Below are 17606 nucleotides of genomic sequence, written 5' to 3'. Positions count from 1 at the left end.
CGGACAGACATCATCCAAGCCATCAGGTCTCAACGTCAATATTGTTACAGCAGTAACGTTACCATAACACATGTATAATTTCCACTTTACTCCAACCTCACATGTCATATCCACAAATATTATATGTCTTATAAAATCATATTTTCCCAATAATCATAATCTCAAAACAGTCATAAAATAGTATGGTTGTATTCCCCTTTCATGCTAGCTGTCAAAATTAGGGATGGGAAAGAGTCTTACTGGAATAAATTGGCTGAAACAAAACAATATGAGAGAGGTGTGGTGAGGCCAGGCTATTGAAGGGAATGTGGAACGTAGATTTGATGTCCCTCCATCACCACTTACCTCGGCTTCAGCTCGAATACATGCTCCTCTGCTCCCCGGTCCTCCTCCACACTGAAAACATCCACTACTTCTGCACTCCCCTCAACCAATATCTCAGATGATCAAATATGGTCGAATCAGGCTCTGGGACACGAGAGCTGCAGGTCCAGACAAAATCAACCGAAGTTTCCTGAATTCTTGTGCTTCCCAACTCTCTAGTGTTCTCAGGCACCTCTTTAGTCTAAGTCTGTTTCTACAGAATGTCGCTGCAGTGTGGAAGACATTATGCTTAGTACCGGTCCACAAGGTACCACATCCTTGTGCCCAGAATGGCTACAAGTCTGTTGCCCTGACAACACACATTATGAAGGTGTTTGGAAGACTAATCCTGGATGCACTTTGTCTCCTGGTGAAGTCCTCTCTGGACCCTCATCAATTTGCCTTTCTTGGGAGTAGATGATGCCATAATACACGCTGCTTCACCTAACCCTAACCTACTCCCATCTCGGCAAACCTGGGACCACTGTAAGGGTTATGTTCTTCGACTTCTCTGGTGCCTTCAACACTATTAGACCAGCAGCACCTTCATAAACTAGGGGAGAAACTAAAGAGGATGCACATAGACACTCCCGTGGTTTCCTGGATCATGGACTACCTGACCTGCCATTCCCAGTATATTTGATTACAAAACTGTGTCCGAGACAGTGATCTGCAGCACTAGTCCTTTTTTAGGGGACTGTAGCGTCAAGTTTGAACAACACAGGGGATATTTTTTACCAATGGCCATAAAATTATACCACCACGCCTTACCACTCTTAAGTGCAATATTGATAACTGTACTATTTGTGCAATGCCTTTTTCTCTTCCTTTTTCCTTCCAAGTGCAATATGTGTGAATCACTCATGTGCTGTGCCTTTCTTTAATGCAGTATGGAATTTACTATTCTTAGATAGATTTTTTTCATATCCTCTTGTCTAATTTATTCCTGTTTTATTACTCTTTTGAAACAACAGAAAGCAACTGTCATCAAAACCAAGCAATTTCCCTCTGGGATTAATAAAGTTCTTTGAGTCTTGAATGTTGATCTTAATATAGTTATAATTCGGTGTTTAAAGAAGGGGAAACTAGCTTTGAAGCCAACTGCATAAACAATAAGAGAAGTTAGCCTTATCTGGCAGGTTAATCCTTCAGTTTTTTTTTTTTTTTTAAATAGGAGTGTAATACACAGTGTTACCACACATATACTATATGACATTTAGGGAGCAATGTTTCACTCACTGTAAAGTTGTCAGTAAAAAATGGAGAAGCAATGTCACTAACAGCAGAGAGGAGTTTATTACTATTATGAATCAAAACTGTTAACAAAAGTGTTTTCATTAAAATGCCAAGTGCAGTCTGAAGAAAATGGTTCCCTTTGGGTTCCAGGAGAAAACATCACTGAAGATATGGAATTACACCACACATACAGAAAATTATTAAACAGGATTTTGTCACTGACTGTCTGAATGTTGACCGGCAGTTCTTTCATGGTCATAAAAATAAATATGGAATAAATACAATGAACATCATTGGCAGTCACCTAGTTGGGCTACACAGGTTCCTGGATGGATGGATGGATGGATGGATGGATGGATGGATGGATGGATGGATGGATGAATGGATGGGTGCTTGATTATCGAATATAGCCTATGGCTATGATAGAAAGGCATCAGAACACTCAGTGCATTACATCATAATCCAAGGGAGAATTCATGGGATGTGCTAGACACAAATCAGATTCATGGGGGCCCCTGGCACAATTTTGGGGGGAAAACTATACAATATTGGGTGTAATGTATAGTTTTACATACATTGAAGTACCTGTCATTGACGGGAAAAGCTTTGGTAGAAATAGCTTGAAGAAGGGCTTAAGCTAAAAATAAGATAATCATCTTATATATAATCTGCGATATTATTATTTTAGGTTAAAGCCCATGTACATGTCTGCGTGTAATAAATATGAACCCCTTTAAGCCTTATTTATGCTAAATTGTACTTATTTTGTCGTGAGGCAAATACACTTCCTGTTCAGTAATAAGAGAGTAAATTACAGATGATAAATTGAAAAATTCGATTGGATAGAGATTTTGTCTCCAGCATAATAAAATTAACTTATACCACTTCAGCGCTGTTAAAATATTCAGTTTAGCTTTTCTTATTAATATCTATTAATGCAGGTGTTTGTTTACATCGAGAAAGTAGCTTATAAGTATCTTATTTTAAAATAGATTATTAAATCTGGCACATAACTGTTCATAACATTGCTTTGACTCAACACTTTGATTTCACCTGTGGTGCAGGTTTAACTTCAGGGAGATATCTAAATGCTGTACTGCAAAAGTTTCAGTTAATTCTGTCCAGACAGTTCTGTGTAATGCTGTGACATAACCTGCCTGGACAGACATACAGACAAAAAGACAGACGGACAGACAGACAAAAAAATTGGCTCCCCATCACACCTATTGATGCTCTATACAACATTTCTATTACAATGCTAAATTTATCTCCAAATCCAAAATATTGTTTTGAGTATAAAATGATGCTCAACAAAATTAAATGCTTAGTTAAAAAAAAAATCTAAAAATAAATATAACCCATTTAAAATAAAATCTATCTTCTTTTAATGTGCACTTATACTTAAAGTAAGTCTAAGACAAGCCTAATATTTTTGCAATGTTTTCCTCTCTTTAAAAATTGACTTCATCCCCGCGCTGATAGAACAAGCCAGAAAAAAAGTGCGACGTCATTTCCGCTGGAATATTCCAGTGAAATGAGCTCTGGTTTATTAAAGAAGTCTCGCGCTGAATCCGTGCGTGACGCTGTTTCTGACAGATGATGGAAGCGCGGCAAGTCGCGTAACTGCGCACCGAGACGTATTTCGAACAGCAGGGAAATAGCTGTACGCCGTAAAAAAAAAAAAAAAAAAGAAGAAGAAGAAAGGAAAAAAGAGGAGTTTTTATTATTATTATTATTATTATTTTGGCTGGAAAAATAAATACCACTCGGAGACGCGTGTTTTTTTATTTATAATAATAATAACAATAATAACTTAACTCTGACTAGCATCCTTGCATGTCCATACCGGTAAGTTAAAAAGGACAAGTTTACAAGGGTTAAAATATGTTTATGTTTAATCTTGCTTTCTGACTTTTTCCCCCCTATCTCAGCTCGCGCTTCGCGCGGTGTTATGCAATCAAATTCAGGACACGCGCGCGTCAGGGGCACGCGGGCAGCCCGCCTCCCTCCGCTCTAGCTGTTCGGGTCCAGTGTGAACTGATTAGCCATAATGTTAAAACCACCTGGCTTATGTTGTGAGACTTGGACTCCACAGTATCTTTAAAGGTGTAAAGTACTGTGGTATCTGTTTTGTATCAGTTATAGCTGTAGCCCTTAAAACTTGTGCATTTTAGACATTTTTTTACTTTACATATTGTAATGTATATAGGGCTCAGGATTGTGATCACATGTTTTTTATGCTTGTTTTCAATTGTTTCTATGACCAAAATAATAATAATAATAATAATAATAATATGCATTTTTGAGCATTCTCAATTTTTGCAATGCCATTACCATATTCTGCTATAGTGGTCGCATTTACCCTTTATAAAAGTAATTCTAACCTTCGTTCTACCTGACATATTTGAAAACTCAAATGCGCAGTATGATGTTTAAAGCCTCCCTGGTAACACATCGACAACTTCCATGAGTTCCATCGCACATTGGTTTCTCGGCTAATCAAACAGAATTGAGATCTGGAGAATTTGGAGGCCATATTAACACCTCAAACTTGTTGTGTTCCTCAAACAATTCCAAAATAAGTTTTCGCAGTGTGACAGGACGCATTATCCTGCTAAAAGCGGCAACTACCTTTATGGAACACTGTTTTCATGAAGGGGTAATACTTGTTCAGCAACAACCTTTAGGTAGGTGGTACGTTTCAAAGGTACATCCATATAAATAGCAAGATCCAGTGTTTCCCAACAGAACATTGGCCAGAACATTACACTGCCTTCCACGGGCATTGCCTTTACTGCTTCTTCTTATTGTGCATCCTGGTCTTATCTCTTCCTTAGGTACAGTAAGTGATGCATACACCCCTGCCTCTCCACATGATTGAGAGAAAACATTATTCATCAGACCATGGGCTTGAGTCTTGGCCGCACATGGTTTGTCACTGGTTTAAAAGTTTCCCTTGCTTGGACCACTTTTGTTAGGTCCTGCCCACTGCAGACCAGGAACATCTTAAAGGAGATGCTGTTTTGGAGTTTCTCTGATCAAGACGCCTTGCTATCACAATTTTGCCCTTGTCAAGTCACTTAAATCCTCACGCTTGCTTAATTATTTTTTTTGCTTTCAAAACATTAGCTTCATGGACAAAACGTTCACTTATTGTCAAATATATTCCACCCACTTTCACGTACCATTGTTCCAAGATAATCAAGGTTATTTACTTCAATGAACAAACACACATAGTCCATTTCTTCATTCTGATTGCCATGCAATAAAACCTCAACATGCAATCTCAGAGGTCCACACCATACATATGGTCATTGTACTCCATAATGACTGCGAGTCTTCTCACCTCGATATGGACTGTCTTTGTTTGTCCATCTTGTGCAGACATCTTCAGGATCTTTCCCATGTGCAGTAGAAGCCAACAGCGCTGGTTTGTTGTCATTGTATTTTGTTTACCATCCCCTCCCTTGCTTATTTCAGTAGATTGTCATTTTTTAACCAGCACAGCTTTGGAATACGTTTTTTTGTTATGGTTCAGTTGCCCTTTGCCAGCAATTCATCCATGAGGTTAATTGATGTAAAATACCGTAGTCGAAGTACAGGTGACTAACTGTAGGAACAGTTTCAAGCATGTGTAGGACTGATGATGCCCCAATTCTCATCCTTTGACCAGCAAATGTATCCTTCCCATGATATGCACTTGAAAGTCCAGCATCAGACCATCTGGAGAAGCACGTACAAATACCTTTAAGCCAGTAGGGTGTGGCTTGCCTTGAACAAATTGCCTGATGGTACAACAGCCCATAAAAGGGTTCATTTGCTCATCGATGCAGACTTTTCCTGGTTTTGGAAGGCTGAGGCAGACTTGTCTTACTCTTATTAGAAGTGGTCTGCCTCTCCAAAGAATGTCTTTTTTACTTTGTTTTCGCTTAGTTTCTCAACATGAAGAACCAGTTTCTTGTCATTTTCTGGCTTACTGTACTATTGGCACCTTGGTTTTCCTGACCCAAACCATTTTGGTTCTGGGAAAGCAAAGGCAGGCCACATGAATTGACATGCCAAATAAGATCTACGTTTCTTTAGCAGTGGTGTTAAGGAAAACAACCCCTTGTCTTTAGCTCTTTTCGACTTATAAATGCTGCCAAGTCTTTAAAGACTTTGTCATCAATATACTGTGAAAGGTAATGAATAGGATTCCAGTGTTTATTACTCCAAAGCAATGTTTTGGGGCAGACAGTTTAATGTGAACAAAGAACTAGAAAGTTAGCTAACCCCATTAAATTATTAATGCTCATTACAATTGCCATTTATAAAAGGGCTATTATTTTTATTTTAGAAATAAAAAAAATTATTATATCTTAATTTGACCTACCTACTGTCACGCCCAAAGCTCTCTCGTGCTGTTCAAAGCCCGCTTCGGCCCATTGACATTTCCGTTACCGCGCAGTCATGCATTTCACCACGCAGGCTTGTTTTCCACACTGTCATGTCACCTGCCACGCCCCAGGACCGCCCCATCTGCACAACGGTTTCTCATCTGGCACTTATTTCTCTCTGATTAAAAAGGAACGCAGCACACTGTCTCTTCGCTAGATTATTGAGTGCCCTAACCCAATTCTCTAGCATTTGTTTTGATTGTTTTTTATTTTTATTTTAAAGTTTATCTCGTTTCTTGTTCCCTTTTTTTCCTCACGACTCGGATTTGTTTGCTTGGTGGACAGATTTCCCACGCTCGCGCTCCTCGACTAAGGCTCATCCTCACGTCTTAGCAGTGACACCACGCTTACGGATTACACAGCTTTTGAGCCAATGCCCGCGCTCTCTTGACCACGGCTTTCCTTTACAGTACTATACTAATGCCACGCTTCTTCACAGAATAATCTGGCCATCACTATGGATTTAGCAGGATTGGACAGGATGAGACAGGCGCTGGAAAATCCACCCTTCTTGAAAGCACCTGGAGGAATTCGTCACAGACACACACTGACATCAATGCCCAGATGCAGCACCTACACCTCGGGGCACAATCCTGGAGCCACCACAAGCGCCACACCTACCAGCCCCTCCCACTTACGGAGGAGGAACATCAAGTTTCGGACCTTAAGCCGCCTCGAGTGAGTGGAATGACAGAGCCCTAGCGGACGTCTTCTTGAGGGGCTGTCAGAGGCACTCAAGAATGAGCTAATTAGGAGGAGCCCATGCAGCTGGGCAGGACACGCATCTCTGAGGAGGAGAAACACCGCCGCCTGGAGAGGGCCTGCTTCTACTGTGGGGGTTCAGGTCACATGCTGTAGGACTGAATTTAAATTTCGGAATTTAAACAAAATTCAAAGAACTTTATTAATCCCAGAGGAAAATTGCTTATTTTTTGTTACAGTAACTCAGTTGTTCTCTAAAGTAATAAATAACTACAAAAAAAGAATGAATATAAAGAGTCCTAAAACAGTAAGTAGTGAAAGGAGGAGCCCTCTAGTCAGGCTGGAAGCTCTAGAGGGCGCTCCTTCCGACAGACTCCCAGAACCTCGCCCCCTGTTTTCTGTAACACTAATCATTAGCGGCCAAGCTTACCCTATACAGACACTCGTTGACTTAGACTGGTTCAGACTGGAACCTGATTAGCACCGCTACGGTCACTTGCATGTCACTGGACCCTCCGCTGGCAGTCCAGGCCCAAGATAGAAGCCCCTCCCGGTCATCACGTACAGAACCCTTCTACTCACTCTAAAGATGTGGGGAAATTATTCTGAGGAGATTTGTCTCTTTGTCATTAATAAATTACACGCCGCCTTGGTCCTCTGTCTACTCTGGTTAGCTCTTCATGGCCACCCAGATCGATTGGACCAAGCTTGTCATCACTGGATGGAGCCCCTCTTCTGGATATCTCCAATGTTTGCACTGAGTATCACAAGCTCAAGCAGGTCTTTAGCATGACTCGGGTCATGTCACTCCCACCGCATCGACCGTATGACAGCCCTTTTGACCTCCTCCCAGGCACCTCCCCGCCAAAAGGCCAACTATACTCTTTGGCCCACCAAGAGAGAGAGGACATGAACACATACATAACAGAAGCACTTGCGGCAGAAATTATCCTTCCCGACAGCAGGGGCAGAGTTCTTCTTCATAAAGAAATAAGACGGGTCCCTAAATCCCTGTATCAATTACAGGGATCGAGATCACCGTCTTTTGGCAGAGAGGTGCCTGGGAGGAGGTCAAATGGGCAGTCATACTGTGCGGTCGATGCGGTGGGAGTGACATGACCCGAGTCATGCTGAAGACCTGCTTGAGATTGTGATACTCAGTGGGAATATTAGAGATATCTGAGAAGGTATAAAGAGCGCACAGTCAAAAACCTCCACCCACTTCCACTCATGGCCAACGTATCACCAGTTCGTGGTGGAGGTTGACGCCTCCAATACCAGCATTGGGGTCCACCCAGCAAAACGTGCATCCCTGTGCATTCTACTCCCGTCGCCTATCCCAGGCCAAAAGGAACTATGATGTAGGGGACTAAGAACTTTTGGCAATCAAGAGACATTGGCTGGAGAGGACAGAGCTCCTGTTTCTAGTGTGAAGCGGACCCGCTTCATCATACAGCAACAATTTTACATTGGGGAAGCGCATGTCCAGGTTTGTGCCGGCCTTCTTTGCTCGTTGTAAGAGAAACAACCGACCTTCTGTCGCCCTTCTCAGACACCTAGATGGTGCCTCACCATCCTTGGTCCCATATCTCAATAGACTTGGTCACTAGTCTCTGGCTGCAACACCTGTATCATTACCATTGCACCAAAGCTCAATTGCAAGTGTTATAACGAAGCTTTTTTCAGCATGAGCTTAATACATCACCACAGCTGTTTGAGATATCAAAAATGAAATTTAGGACCCTGAGTGTTTTAGATCATATTGGCTTGTCTTTTAAATACTCTTGGAGTAAATTCCATTGGGTGCATTTTGCAAACAACCCAAAAAATACCCCAAAAGCGAGTTGTTCAGATCAATGAGATTCAAATTTGTACTGGGTTTTACATGTGTTTTGTAAGTGTGTGTGTGAGCAATGCAACAAAATCTCAGACATAGTGGCAGCAGAATCCAACCTGTGTGCTAATTTTCATGACTTTTTAAACATGTTAAGACCTAAAAGCCCTGGGTCCTGGAAAAAAAGTAATCCGGAGAAGAACAAGAGGGCCCTTCACACACGATGACATCATAGGGCCCATGTAATAGTATTAATAATACACCTAATAATGGACACACTGATCAACCTAACCCTAATAAAAGGCAAGAGTGTTTTACAGCACTGTATAGCACAAAGAAAAGAAAATGCTGAATTGGAAATGTAAGCATGGCAAACATTTCTCAGGCAGAGCTGTAAATGCAGAGCAGTATGAGGAAATATCAAGTTCCTGTCTGTCAGGCCACAGATTATCTTCACATCACAAAGCAGCACTGGAAGAATATTTTGAAGTGTCCCATCCATCCAGCTGTGACGTTCTCATATGCCGCTTCCATGACAGTCAGGTATTTCAGATAGCTGGTTGATCATTCCGCAAACATTGATCAAACATTTTAAACTTCTCTATTGGTGAAATCAAGATTTTACCTAAACACATTTACAGAAAAAAAGTAATGTATGAAAAATGTGGTTAGATTAACTGGTTCAACCATTTTGTATATAACGATAAAAAAAAAAAAAATCAAAGTACTTGTACAAAAATCAAAGTAATATATACAAAGTACTTGATGCTTTGTTGTTTTGGGACAGACTATTTAGCAGAAGAACACTATTATACAGATCCAGCAGTATAATAGATTTTGATTAACATACTGTATAAGCAAATGTTTGCATTAACATGCCAAAGCATTTGCAATAATATTTGAGAAATTTACAGCAGAAAAAAACTAATGAAATTTTTAATGAATGATTCAGTTTTTTTGTAACACATCCCTTCTAAAAATACAACTAGCTAAGTTTTACTAGTTAATTGAAGCCTACGCATTCTATCTACTCACGTATAATGGGCTATATGTCATATCTGCTCATTTCCGTGCCAGCATGAACAGGCCAAACCACATGCAGTCTTGTCTTTTGGATTCTGATTTGGGACACCTAAGTATGTGCTCCTAAATCAGATACAGATCTACTTTTTGCAGTGTAAAGTAGCACATCACAACTTCACACTAAAAAAAATCAGGGATGACAGAAAAGAAGGATTTTACTGGTGAGAGTGTAAAAAGGTAAAAGTGGACAGGACAGAATGATTTAAGGTATAATAATAATATTTACAGATATGGAAATATTACAGTGCCAAAATTCCTCAAAGCAAAATAGCATGTTGAATTACAGTACATGAACAGAACAAAATATTTTATATATGTTATATATAACAGCTAAAATAAATTGTTTACAGTTTTTGCATTACAGTTTAATCTGAAGAAAAAAATCCGAACAGAATTTATTTAATACTATGACATGACATAATTCATATTTCAAGATTCAAAGAACTTTATTAATCCCAGAGGAAAATTGCTTTGGTTATATAGTTGCCTTGATTATTTTACCGGGAAGAAAGGAAAAAAATTTAATAGACAGGAAGAAAATAAAATTAAAGAATTAAAAATTTAAAGAAAAATAACAATAAATAGAAGTAAAAATAGAATTAAATATAGCATAAGGTAAGTTACATATTGCACTTGAAATGTAGCGTAAAGAAAAATAAATATTGCACAAGAGTATTGGTAATCTGATATTGCACTTGGAACTTATTTTGAGTTGTGGGACCAGTAGTGTCATAAGGTATTATTGAACAGTAACTATGGACAGTCCCTATCCCGTAGTGAAAAAATTACACTCACTCACTCACTCATCCTCTATACCGCTCAATCCTGTATTTAGGGTCACAGGGGGGCCTGGAGTTTATCCCAGGAGACCTAGGGCAGGAGGCAGGGTTCACCCTGGACAGGGTGCCAATCCATCGCAGGGAAAACGTTACAGAGATGTGTTATATAATTTCATGGCCATTGGGGGAAAAGATCTCCTGTGGCGCTCTGTAGAACACCTGGTCATAATCAGTTTCTGGCTGAAATTGCTCCTCTAATTGGAGAGAACTCTGTATAACAGATTAGAAGGATTTTTTAATATTGTGTGTATTTTGGACAGAATCCTCCTTCTTGCCACGATGTCCAAGCCCAGGACAGATCCAGCCTTTTTAATGACCTTATCCAGTCTGTTTCTGTCTGCCGCTTTCATGTTACAGCCCCAACAGACCACAGCATAGAAAACGTCACTTGCCACAACAGATTTGTAAAACATCCGAAGAATGGTATTACAGATGTTGAAAGATTTGAGCCTTCTCAGAAAGTGCAATCTGCTCTGTCATTTCTTGTAGAGTGCCATTGTGTTAACTGACCAGACCAGTTTGTTATCCAGATGCACTCCCAGTTATTTATGCTCAGAGACCATGTCCACTGTCTCTCCCTGGACAAATATAGGAGTCACGGGGGTTCCACTTTTTCTGAAAAAAAAAGTCGACCACCAGCTCCTTCGTTTTCTTGATGTTAAGTTGCAAGTGGTTATGCACACACCAGAAAACAAAGTCATCCACCACAAACTGGTACTCAGGGATGTCACCGTCCTTAATACATCCCACAATCACAGAGTCGTCAGAGAACTTCTGTGGATGGCATGATTCTGAATTATATTTAAAGTCATATGTATAGAGGGTAAAAAGAAATGGAGACAGAACAGTCCCCTGAGGAGCACCAGTGCTGCATTTCACTGTGTCGTTTACACAGTTTTGTAATCAGACATACTGGGGATGGCAGGTCAGGTAGTCCATGATCCAGGAGACCAAGGGAGTTTGCATGATCTTTAGTTTCTCCCCCAGTACTGCCTGCCTGAATGGCTGATAGGCAAACTGAAGAGGGTCAAGAGAGGACTTCACTCGGGGACGAAGTGTATCCAGGATAAGTCTCTCAAACACCTTCATAATATGTGATGTTAGAGCAACAGGCCTGTATTCGTTCTGGACATGAAGGTCGTGGTATCTTGGGGAGAGAAACAATGCAGGATGTTTTCCACAGGGCAGGGACTTTCTAGGGTTGATTTTGTTCGGACCTGCAGCTTTTGTAGGGCAGAGCTTGCTCAGACCACATTTTAACTGTTCATCTGAGATGTTGACTGATGGGAGTGCAAAAAAAGAAGTAGCCGTTTTCTGTGTGGGGGTGGATGGGGGAGCAGGGGTTGGAAGGTGGTGTGAGACAGAGGGACATAAAATCTGCTAAAGAAGGTGTTGAAATTGTTAGCACGTTCCACATCGCCCTCAATAGCTTGGCCACTCATATTTAGGCCATATTTATATTAAGGCTATGTGTTATCATAGTGTGTGAGGGCCCTCTTGTTCCTTTAAGAATTATTTTTTACCTTTTTTTTACACTATCCAGGGCTTTTTGAGGGTCTTAACATTCTCAAAAACTCATGAAAATTGGCAGACGGTTTGGAATCTGCTGTCATTAGGATGACTATGCCATTAGGATTTTCCTCATTCGTGGCTTTTTGAAGCTCTTTACATAAAATTCCCACTATTCATAAATCATGTCATAATGGTATTGGTATGTTGTTGGTCTTTTAGCTGCTCCCAGCAAGGGGTATACCCCCTTAGATTTAGACTTCAACAGTCGTTCAGCGCTTTGGGTGGCGAGGTTTCTCCAGCGTGACCAGATTGCCACAACATCTTTGGCCTACATGGAATACCAAGTGCACAGAGATCATCCATGGAGGTCCAACGCCTTTCCTTTTCTTTGCGTGATCCTGGCGGATGTCCTCCATGTTTCACTGGCAAAGATTGCAGTTAGGATGACAATATAATTGGGCAGGCTTTTTAAGAATTTTTGTCACTATGTCAATCTTCTTAGTCGACCAAATTTGCTGGAGCTGTTGGAAGACCGCCCTAGCCTTTGCGATCCGACAAGTTTCGTCATGGTTGACATTGTCATCACTAGCTAGGATGCTGTCCAGGTAGGTAAACTTGGTGGCCTCCTTAAGCTGTTGCTGCTCCATTACCACAGGATTGATTGTTTATAGCAGCATGTCCAACCTTGGAATCTTCCCTCCCCAGATTTGACATCATTGCCTTCATTTCCTTTTTGGTGGCTGATAGGAGTGCGATGTTATCTGCAAAGTCAAGGTCTGTCAGGCATGTTGGTGCTTGCCATGGGATTAAATATCCCTCTTGACCCAATGCTTTCTGCATCACAAAATCGATGGCCAGAAGAAAGAGTAAAGGGGAAAGAATGCACCTCTGCCTCACGCCGGTCTCAATGGTGAAGAACTTTGTATTACCATCTTCCATCCGGACACAGGAGCTGAATCCTTAATAAATCTTTCAGGAATGCTGTATGATTTTGCAGTACTCCAGAGTGAATTCCGATGGACACTGTCAAAGCCCTTGGTAAAGAGAACCGCTGCTGGTATTCCAGGCTGTGCTCAATGATGGTTCTCAGGACAGAGATTTGTTGCTTTGCAAGACCGCCACTGCCAAAAAACAGCCAGTTCTTCTTGGAGCTTCTCAGCTTTTTGTAGTCTTTTAAGTAGATGCTGAATACTTTGCCGAGCACGTAGAGAAGTGTGATTCCTCACCAGTTGTTGCAGTCCGCCAAATTGCCTTTATTAGAGAGTTTTACAATGGCCCCTCTTCGCCAATCCTTTGGGACTCGCCCTGCTGACCAGCAGAAATTGAGAAGATCAGTCATTTCTTTAAAGAGGCGCTGGCCACTGTGCTAAGCCTTTTTGCTAACATCATGTCCAGTCATGGCATTTTGTTGTTCTTCAGGAGTTGTATCGCTTCAACTGTATTTGCTGTTGTAATTGCACCAGTCCGCACTTCCAGATTATTAGCTTGGTACAGGGGATCAAAAGTGAAGGTGGTTTCGGGGGAAGGTTGATTTAGTATTTCCTTGAAGTGTTCAACCCATCGATCAAAACAATCTTTCTCGGCTGGCCATTCTTGTCCTTGATGGGTGCCCCATGCCTACTCTTTGTACCGCCAAGGTCACGGACAAAGTGTCTTGGTGTCATTTCCATTTGCTGCTTTTTGTGCTTCTTGGGCCTTCTGTTCTAGTCAGACCCGCTTGTCCCGCCTGCAGCTTCTCTTTACTTATCTGTGATGACTTGGTATGTCCTCATTAAATGCATGTTAATATGCGTTTGTGTGGCGCACCTGTGTGGCGATTGTGCAGGGTGCTTGGGCCCTTTCATTTGAAATATACATAACAATATATACCACAATAAATTGCAGTGCTAAAAATTTCAAGTATTGATATAGTTAAAAGCAATGATGAGAGGGACCAAGCACCCTGCACCATCGCCACCTTGCTAAATTGCTGCTCAGAAATATTTATAAAAGTAAAAAATATCTTTTGCAATATTTTTCAGCCTCACAAATTCAGGCTGCCACAATTTCGTATTAAAATTATGAAGTTTCAAAAAAACCTAAATTTTTATATCTGAATCTTGACACATGCAATAATCAAAACTTTCAAGCAGTATAAATGCTTACAGCTCAGGCTGCTGCTGGAGGTGTAATGGTGTGGGGAATATCTTGCTCACCGTTTAATACCAACCAAACAGCATCTGAGTGTAAGAATAACCTACCATTTAACCAACTTCCAACATATACTTCCAGCATAATAATATTTATTGTTGGACTGGTTTCAAGAACATGACAGTAAGTTCAGCATAATTAAGTCAACCATGGCTTCAATATACTTTAAGCTTAGAAACACAGCAGTAAGCTATATTATCAATCAAATATACTATACAGTACTGAGGACATCAATGCTAAAACTAGTTGCTTAGGGAAAAAAAGAAGTTTATAGCTGCACAATTCATGTGTATTTTATGGGTAGCATTTTAACATGAATTACTTTAAAATGCAGGAAAACATTGGACTACATAACATTTGAGTCATGTTATTATTGCATCAACCTAATATAGATATGTTGACCTGTAAGAAAGAGATCCATAATAATACAAACATTTATTACATGTTTATTTTTTCCCCAGATGCTGCACTTTGAATTAAGCTCGAAAAAGCCAACCATGATCCTGCTAACTCCATCCTCCGGTAAGGTTTTCACAAATAATCCAATCTCAAAGATTAGACATGTTCTTTTTCATGTCAAATACAGTAGTTGTTGTGTGGTTTCTATGGTTAAGTGCTGACTTAATTCGGGGAGGGGCAGTGACGTGTGAAGCCAAATGCTTTGGACAGCTCCACCACACCTTTTTGCTGGAATTAAAGCCATTTTGTGGATCATGTTATGTGTACATTACTTCTATTTTGTTTAAAGAGGTTTCCATAATGGACGGTGCTCCACATGTGCTCAGTGGACAGTAATAAAGCTCCAATTCAGTAGTTACCAGAAGCCATATCAGGCAGACTTCCAGAAAGGCGCATAAGACTAACCTAAGTGTAACAAGGCAGACTTGAAGAGAGAGTGAGGAGGCACTTTAAAAAAAAAAAGATTTTACAAACCAATTTTACAGTGCATCCGGAAAGTATTCACAGCGCATCACAGAATTCTACACACAACACCCCATAATGACAACATAAAAAAAGTTTACTTGAGATTCTTGCAAATTTTTTAAAAAGAAAAAAAGAGAAAGCACATGTAAATAAGTATACACAGCCTTTGCAAAATTAAGCTCAGGCGCATCCTGTTTCCCCTAATCATACTTTTTTTTTTTTTTTATTATATTTATTGTGGTTTTTTGATTTTCAGACATACAAAAAGAACACAATCACAAAACCAGACAAAACACACCTACAGAAGTGTAAGAACAAAAAGAAAAAAAAAGAAAAAAAAGAACAGTATCTCCTTCAGTCAACCACTTCACTGTGTAAAGGCAAAAAAGATCAAAAATAGATTTTTACTCAATATGACATTATGAATAATAGTGGCAATAAAAATACAACTATTTGTATATAATCACCTAGGTACTTAAAGCAAAAGTGACAGGGGAAGTGAAAATAAAAATAAAAACAGAGAACGAACTAAAAGAAATGGTGTATTAAAACCGACACTATGATTACAAGGTTTCAAGTAGTTTCTTGATTATCTGAGATTTTTAACAGGTAGTTGAAAAGAGGCCGCCAAGAAACTTCAAATTGATCTATATTTCCAGACATACTATATCTAAGCCTCTCTACATAAAGGGTCGAAGAAAGTTCAGACAACCAAATCTTGAATAGTGGCCTTGACTTATTCTTCCACATGCAAAGAATAGATTTTTTTGCGATCATCATACCATACTGTATAGGCACTCGGAAAGCCTTGTTAAGATGCTGCAAGGAGACTGACCAGCCAAAAAGAGCAGTTGCAGGGTCTAAGGGAAGTTTACAAGCATAAACCTCTGAAAGAAATTGAAAAACTTCTGACCAGAATTCACCGATTTTGGGGCATCCCCAAAAAAGATGACCAAGCGAACCCTCAGCAGATTCACACTTATTGCAAAAAGAGGAAATAGTGGGGTAAAAAGTGTGAAGTTTAACCCTAGAGTAGTGCAATCTATGTAACACCTTGTACTGAATAAGTTGGTGCCTAGCATTAATAGAGCAGGTGTATATATTTTTAAGACACTTTCCCCAGTCTTCCTCAGAAACATGAATATCCAGTTCCTTTTCCCAATCGTTTTTCAGATGGTTGGTAGAGACATCTAACTGACTTGTAAAAAAATCTACAAATTTTGTGACTAACTTTGGGTTATTGGGAACGCAAGTAAGTAGTTTGTGTAGTTCATTATCAGCTGGCAGAGTTTCGAAGTTCGGCATAGTGGAACGAACATAATTTCTAATTTGTAGGTATCTAAAAAAATGCGAAGCAGGAAGGTCGAATTTCTCTTTTAGTTGAGAAAAAGTAGGAAAATTGTTGTCTATATATAAATCTCTCAGAGTGAGTATTCCTTTTCTCGCCCAACCTGCGAACACTGGGTCTAATAATGAGGGTTTAAAGGCGATGTTACGACAAACAGGAGCAAAAAAGGAAGTACCTGGCAGTTTGAATGTCTTACTAATCTGATGCCATATCCTGAGAGAGTTATTAATTATGAAGTGGGATCTAGCTGTAACTTTTGATTTCTCTGGGGCAGTGAATAGCAACGAAGAGAGAGATGAGTTTAAAGCACCACGCTCAATCACAAGCCATGAAGGGAGATCAGCTATAAGACTGTCGGGGCATGGGTCCTGCCAAAAAGTTAAGGCTCTACAATTAGCAGCCCAGTAGTAATGTTGAAAATTTGGCAAACCTAACCCCCCCATTGACCTAGGCTTACACACATGCAATTTAGATATTCTATGTGTTTTAAAGCCCCATATAAATGGCAGTACAATGGAGTCCAAAGTTTTAAAGAATTTTTTTGGCAAATAAATTGGTAGATTCTGAAAAAGATACAGAAATCTGGGTAATATCACCATCTTAATGGCATTCACCCGCCCCATCATTGATAATGGCAGGGTCCTCCACTGTTTTATATTGGTTTTCAGATTTTCTAGCATAGGTAAAAAATTTAATTTATATATATCTTTAGGGTTTCTAGATATATTAAGACCCAGATATTTCAGACTGTTTGTGGCTACTTTAAAAGGAAGACTACTCATAAAATTTGAGTCTATATTGTTAGTCACTGCCAAAAATTCACTTTTTTGCCAGTTTACTGAATATCCTGAGAATTTACCAAATGTTTCCAGTAAATTTAGCAGGGGTGGTACAGACTGTTCTGGGTTGCGGAGATACAAAATAATGTCATCTGCATAGAGAGAAATATGATGATTAATTTGGCCTAAATTTGGGGGCAATATTAAAGGGTTCTTTTTAATGGCAAGGGCAAGGGGTTCAACTGCAATTGCAAAAAGCAAAGGCGAAAGAGGGCAGCCCTGCCGGGTGCCTCTATGTAGTAAAAATTGAGATGATCTATTAAAATTCGTTAAAACCGAAGCTCTAGGATGAGCGTATAA

General features: G+C 39.9%; 1 protein-coding gene across 3 annotated transcripts in view; it reads left to right on the top strand.

The window, feature by feature from the left end:
• The first annotated feature begins 3377 nt into the window (after nt 1-3377).
• Nucleotides 3378-17606, top strand: part of tmem269 (transmembrane protein 269) — a 32837-nt gene continuing 18608 nt past the window's right edge. For 2 of the 3 annotated variants that reach the window (XM_053482507.1, XM_053482506.1), the window contains exons 1-2: nt 8880-9114; nt 14657-14717. In XM_053482507.1, coding sequence (XP_053338482.1) covers nt 8917-9114; nt 14657-14717 — 259 coding nt within the window. In that variant the 5' untranslated portion in view covers nt 8880-8916. Of the gene's footprint in view, nt 3448-8879; nt 9115-14656; nt 14718-17606 lie in introns of those variants that run through there. The other variant, XM_053482509.1, reaches the window with a different exon arrangement.

Source organism: Clarias gariepinus, chromosome 22 (genome assembly GCF_024256425.1).
Source record: "Clarias gariepinus isolate MV-2021 ecotype Netherlands chromosome 22, CGAR_prim_01v2, whole genome shotgun sequence".
Classification (NCBI taxonomy): domain Eukaryota; kingdom Metazoa; phylum Chordata; class Actinopteri; order Siluriformes; family Clariidae; genus Clarias; species Clarias gariepinus.
The sequence above is the reverse complement of the archived record's forward strand: the minus strand, read 5'-3'. Positions and strand labels throughout refer to the sequence as shown.